We start from the raw sequence: 6061 nt of genomic DNA on the forward strand, positions 1-6061 counted from the left end.
TAGCAGTGTTCAAGACTCGAGGTCTCGATCTTAAGAGCTATTTTTAGCAGTGTTCAAGACTCGAGGTCTTGATCTTAAGAGCTATTTTTAGCAGCGTTCAAGTCATGGCCTCTCTAAACAGCCCACTTGAAGCAGCTTCCAAAATCGGACTTGATTCCTCGATTCTTTTTCAGTTTTGGAATCGAGGCCTCGAGTCTTTTTGCCGTCGATCTTGCCCTGGCCTAGTGGAAACCATATATAACAGGCCCTGTAATAACAGGGATCCGGTAAAAACAGGGATCTTATATAAGATACGAGTGTTTTTTTCTGTTTATGATCCTTTTATCTAGATTATAATTTAAAATTTTTTTTCAACATATTGGATGTTATGATCCTAATGTACAAATATTATGGAATGTATTTAAATAACTGCAAATTTTTCAATATTTTTCAGTGCTATATTATTAATTTAGTTATTTTGATGTATCATTTGACTAGGTGCAAACATATCTTTTGAGTTTCACCTAAGATTATTAATTTTTTATTTTCAAATTTTATCCGCATCCAATCAAAATTGTGTTTCATAATAGCCTCTTACAGGAACCAAAGTTGAAAAATACACAAAGTAACATTACAGATATATTCGACAAACCATATATTTTGGTATATTACATGTTGATATTTATTTGAATTTGTGGCCCAAAAGACCTTTCTACTGCGCAGTAGTCATCTTCTCAATTCACCCTCCGGAAAAAATTGGTCCACAAGTCGAAAATAATGCGTTGTGAATGGGTTAATAATATTTGCATTTATAATGCATATCCCTGCTCTATAGATTACTACTCTATAATATGGGCTTTCCAACCATTTCATTTGTAATTTTGATGATGGATTTTTTTTTTCCTGCCAGGTATAATCAGTGACTGCGCCTTTTGCAGTCTGGTCAGCATCACTGTCCTGTACATCATGGTGTTTGAGACACAGCAGATCAGCTCTCCATTACCAGAGCCACTTATCTGGAAAAAGTATGATTTTTATTTTTAAGGGGTTATTCGTTTCTTTTACTTTTTCTTCAGAGTCCCCCATCATATCAAGGTGTCAGAGATGTATTGGTGCTTATGTAACAAGTTAAGGCCAGATTAAAAAATTTTTTTTTTGTTAATTCAAGGAAATGTCTGTTCTCAGGATATGGATTAATTTGTTTTATATCTAGGTTGGTTTGTATCGTACTTATGGTTTTTCTCTTCCCTGGGCTGACCTTATGTACACGGTTATGTTACGAAAATGTTCGTCTTGGAAGTTTGCAAAATTTACCGTTCTTAGTTGTCTACGGTGTAAGATATACATCATGTACATCCCATTAATCATCTGGCTCTAATTCTTCTGTTCAGAGATTTAGCCACAATGCAGTGTAGATTTGTTTTTGGGAATTAAAAATGAGCATATGTGTACCACAAATTTTCTTGTAGGCCCTATTACTTTACTGCAAGGCTTGTAAGTGATCGATAAACACAGACAATAGTGTGCTTTCACAAAATTCAACCTAAACACCAAAATAACTGAAAAAAAAAAGGCAGCGAATTTCATTTTCTGACTTAGATTTGCAAGTTGTTCAAAATTATTGGAATATTGGGGAATATGGGATTCTATAGGAATAAGGAAGGTGACACTATCAGTATCAAAGACCCGGGGTCTGAAAATGTCATCGGTGGGTCAGAACATTAATTGCGAATCCAATGACACCCGGACTGATGAAAGTGTTGTCCTGACTAACAAACTAGACTGAAAATCAGTGTTGACCATGGGAACACACACACCCTGGCAACGAAGAGGTTATACTCTTTTTCATTTTACGGTGCCGTGGAGTTGACTAACGACTTGGCACACTCACAGAAGTGGGGAGTTCGATTCAAGTTGGGTCCTAATTTTTCTCATACTGTTTTGGAACATATTTCCTCTCAGCACGTTATATTAATTGTAAAGGGGTCTAAGTTTTCTGACCTTCAAGTGAACATATTTTGTCTTGTACATTGTTTTAAATTTCTCCAGGGCAAAAAACCCCTCAAAATTAAAAAAAAACAAACAGTTTTGCAAAAAAAAAAAATTTGGAAAGTTACAGAAATACTACTTTTTAAAGTAATGTTGTTAAGAGAATCAATTAATCTTTCATTCTTTTCTCATACTTTCAGAACTTCATTCACAAGATCTAGCTTTGTAAGCATTATCTACTGGATTCTCAATGTGAGTTCAGGTGAGTTCGGTCTTTCTATGATTTTATTCAAAACAGTACTTTTTGTTTTCATGCAATGAATCTCACATCAACAAACATTAAAATTAGTGGCTGCCTGCATAATACAGGGAAGTCAGTGTGAGCGTGAGAAAAAATTGCTCAGCAGTAATGACTAATAAAGTTCTTTACTATTTAAAGGTGACCTTCTCATTACAGATAAGTTGAACATAACATTTCTTCGGTCAAAGCATTTGTGTCTTGTCTAGGAAATCTGTTGCCATCTACATTTTGAAATCTGTGCTGTGAAAAGGAATTTTGGGGTTTGTATTTTAAAAATTGTACAGTTTTTGTGCATCTCTTTTGGCACTATAACTGTTACTATGGTTCTATGCACCCCGCATAATTTAGCAAATTTGATCATTTTTTGGCATAATTTCTGATTATTTTCCTTTATTATTCTTTGTTAAAATTAACAGAATTGCATAATTTCTCATTTGGGCTCAGTTTGCATAATTTCAGAATTTTTTTTTCCCTAAAACCGCAGGGACAGCTATAAGAGTGTTTTGTTCATTTTGTCCTCCTCAGCAAACGCCCAGAGGTCCATCCTGTACCTGCATCGTTTCTTCAGCCCCTTCTTCCTGGGCCTGCTAGCTGTGAGATTGTGGAGCATTCTTTTTATCGCCAACAAAATGACCAGGAATTTTTTTACTGACAGGGTACGTGTTCTGAAAACTTGCCAGTTATCATGAATGATATGAATTTGAGGATATTGTTGGCAAGCTGTTAAAATGTACTAAATCCAAAAAAGTAAAATTTTACAGGAGAGGAAAAAGAAAATATTTCATTCTTTGAACAATTGTACCTACATTATGTGCCTTTTCTTCCTTTTTTTTAAATCAACATTTAGAATTTGAATTTCATCAAAATGTTTCTCATGAGTGTACAACCAAAACTTCATTATAATTTTAAAAATTCAATTTGGACTTACAAGTACTAGTGCATTTTAACACATGACACCCTAAGGACCTGGACAGGAAGTCCAGTCCTAGATCCTAAGCAAGGGGAAAGAACCCACATCCAGTGAATACAAGCGTTAAAAAAACACATTTAAAAAAAAATACCAAATGAAGTCCCAAAATCCTGAAAAAATATAAATTAATTAGAAAAATTAATGTAATTTCTGAAAAATATAACTTTATGTGTGCGTCAACTATTGGAAATGTTCTAACTTTAGTTCAATCGGGGTGTCCGACCTGTCACTCTCACTCTCAGCCTCACAGTGGAGACCTAGATCTAGATCTAAATTCTAGATTTTCTACGTCTGATCAATCTGAATCGCCACAAACTCTTGCTACTACTACTACGTTTTCATCAAAACATGAGTCATCTGATTTGTCTTATGCTTGTTTTTGCTCCCTTCCATCGTTATTTCCATTTTTCGAACTCAGTTGTATCGCTTTTCAACAAGTCGAAACACCTTCGAAGTGTCGGTATCGTGGTCGCACGTCGGTCGACTCTAATACGAAAACTACTGGCCCCGAAAAATTTCGTTTTGGTATCAAACGAAAGAAGAAACTTTTTGCAATAACTGTGCAAATCAAAATCTTGGCCCCAGAGTCACGTCAAGGCGAGACTTCGTTTCTAAAAACGCTAGGTCGGCACCGGCGAGTTCGGGTGGAGCGCGTACAGAAATTTATGGGCAAGTTAGGGTGTAATGTGTTAACAGCTGGTTGACTGTGTGTTGTCTGGCTATAGTCCATTAGATAAGGAAATACTGCAAGCAAGTAGTTTGAAAGGCACACCGCCTGAAGGTCCTACTTTTTTTTCCTCCTATGTTGTTTCTGTCGGTCTGTCTCTGTTGCCACTATTGGTCTGTGTTATTCTTTTCCTGCACAAAATGATGGTCATTGTGTCAGTGTGCCTCCGTTTACCTGAACAAATCCTACAAACTAAACGTTCTAGCTTATCCATTCTCTTTTATGAATGTTTTATTTCAAATTTTATACAATTTGTTCACTTCATGATAATGGGAGATAAGATTTGGGCCCAAATTGAAAAGGGCAGTTCAGTTGGCTTTGTTGTTGTGCATGCTATCCTATGGGTACAGTGTTAGGTATTCCTTCTCAGTATCATATTTTTGCTAGATTTTGTAGCCTACTTTTCAGAACAGTTAATAGTTGATGTGACTTGTCAGCCTTCAGTCAGAGACTTCCGGGCCCAGGGTAATTACAGTCAGCTTGGGCTGAGAGTGAGACTGGGTCACTTATGGCAGTTATCAAGGATTCATATATTTATTGCCTACATTTATTTGTAGACACAACTATTCTTTGCCCATCTCATGTAGCAAGCAACTCAATCAGGACTGAAAGCTCAAAGTTTCGAGATTTATACTTTTTTTTAGGGCTGGTCATTTTGTGTTTTTTAGTTTTTCATTTGAGATGAAAGCATTTGTTAGAAAAATCCCTATCTTCATTTTATCTGAATACTGAATACTTTCAATAAAAATACTGAATACTTTCAATAAATGTTTATAAAAAAACTCTTTTAAGTGTGTAAAGGTTTTTTTTCCCCGACTTTTTTTTTTTGTGCAGGGCAATGGTGAGTCTGAAGATATGGAGACTGTGATTCAAGATTTTGACGAAAGGGACAAAAATCCATGGAGGTCTCCACTTCTGTTGAAGCTCTCAATAATATTCATGTTGTCTCAGTTTACTGCAAACTTCGTGCTAGAGTGGAGCGGCCACGACACTTCCTTCTCGTGGCTGTCGGCTGTCACTAAACGTGTTTGGCCGTCAGAGGTTCTCATTGGCCGCATGATGCAGATTCTGTGTGTAAACTGTTTCTACACATGGAGATTGTACCGGGCCGAGGACTGGACGTGGAACTCATGGCTCACTCCTTGAGGTGCTGAATACAGCTAATCATTTTTTAAAAAAATAAGTTTTAATAAGTTACTTTGGTCATATCGTCATGGTCATAACATAACTGCGTAAGCCATTTTTGGGGGTTTATTTTGAGAAATCTTAAAATTAAAATACAGTTGTTAACGTTAGTCAACTTCTCAGCAAAAGTGAAAATGTCTCTTAGATTATGTATTTATACGGGTTTTTGCCAGCAGTTCCCCACGAGATCAATAAAATGTAATTTATTTATTGAATTTATTATTATTATCACTAGATAATGAGTTCATGAAACAAAACCATTTTATGTTTGGATACATATGAAACAAACGTGCATTTTTACAGCACCAAATCTATAAACCTTATGAAAATGACCTTTTCAATAATATTTTATGACCATGACCATATGATGTGATGAAGTCAGACTTGAGAAAGAGCTGTTGTCACTGAAACAGAATTCTTGGATTTCTTGTAAAAATTTACAATTCCTCTTGATTCTCCACATACTTGTAGCTACTGATACTTTTATTTACCATTCAAGTAGGCCTATGTGAGATTTGCCATTGTTTCTGTGATCATAATAAATTAATTGGATCAACTTACCATGATAGTAATAATGATAAATCAACAAAAGAGTTGTTGGACTTATATTTTATAGTTATAGTTTGCATTTTTTCAGCTGCGACTTACCCTTTGGAGCCCCAGCTCTCTGAGCCAAAGGCTCTAGAGCCATGCACCTGAGCTCCCTTTTCAAAAAGCGCCAGATTGGCCACACCCACTCTCTGCTGAAGTGTGTGATCAGGTCAAAAGGGTTGAAGCCCAGTTTTGATCATATTACAGGCTTTCCAACTTTTTCAGAACCTAATCTGGGACACACAGCATTATAGTATATAAGTCTGTCCCCATGGTTTTATGCACCCTGCATTATTTAACGAAATCTGATCATTTTTTT

The 6061-nt window shown here is 35.9% G+C and overlaps 1 protein-coding gene across 1 annotated transcript in view; it reads left to right on the top strand.

The window, feature by feature from the left end:
* LOC101847809 overlaps positions 1-5733 on the top strand; it is a 16119-nt gene extending 10386 nt beyond the window's left edge. The window contains exons 6-9 of the mRNA XM_005094893.3: positions 890-1004; positions 2169-2230; positions 2795-2925; positions 4801-5733. Coding sequence (XP_005094950.1) covers positions 890-1004; positions 2169-2230; positions 2795-2925; positions 4801-5112 — 620 coding nt within the window. The 3' untranslated portion in view covers positions 5113-5733. The remainder of the gene's footprint in view (positions 1-889; positions 1005-2168; positions 2231-2794; positions 2926-4800) is intronic.
* Positions 5734-6061: the final 328 nt, after the last annotated feature.

The sequence above is a fragment of the Aplysia californica genome, unplaced genomic scaffold (assembly GCF_000002075.1).
Source record: "Aplysia californica isolate F4 #8 unplaced genomic scaffold, AplCal3.0 scaffold00091, whole genome shotgun sequence".
Taxonomy (NCBI): Eukaryota; Metazoa; Mollusca; class Gastropoda; order Aplysiida; family Aplysiidae; genus Aplysia; species Aplysia californica.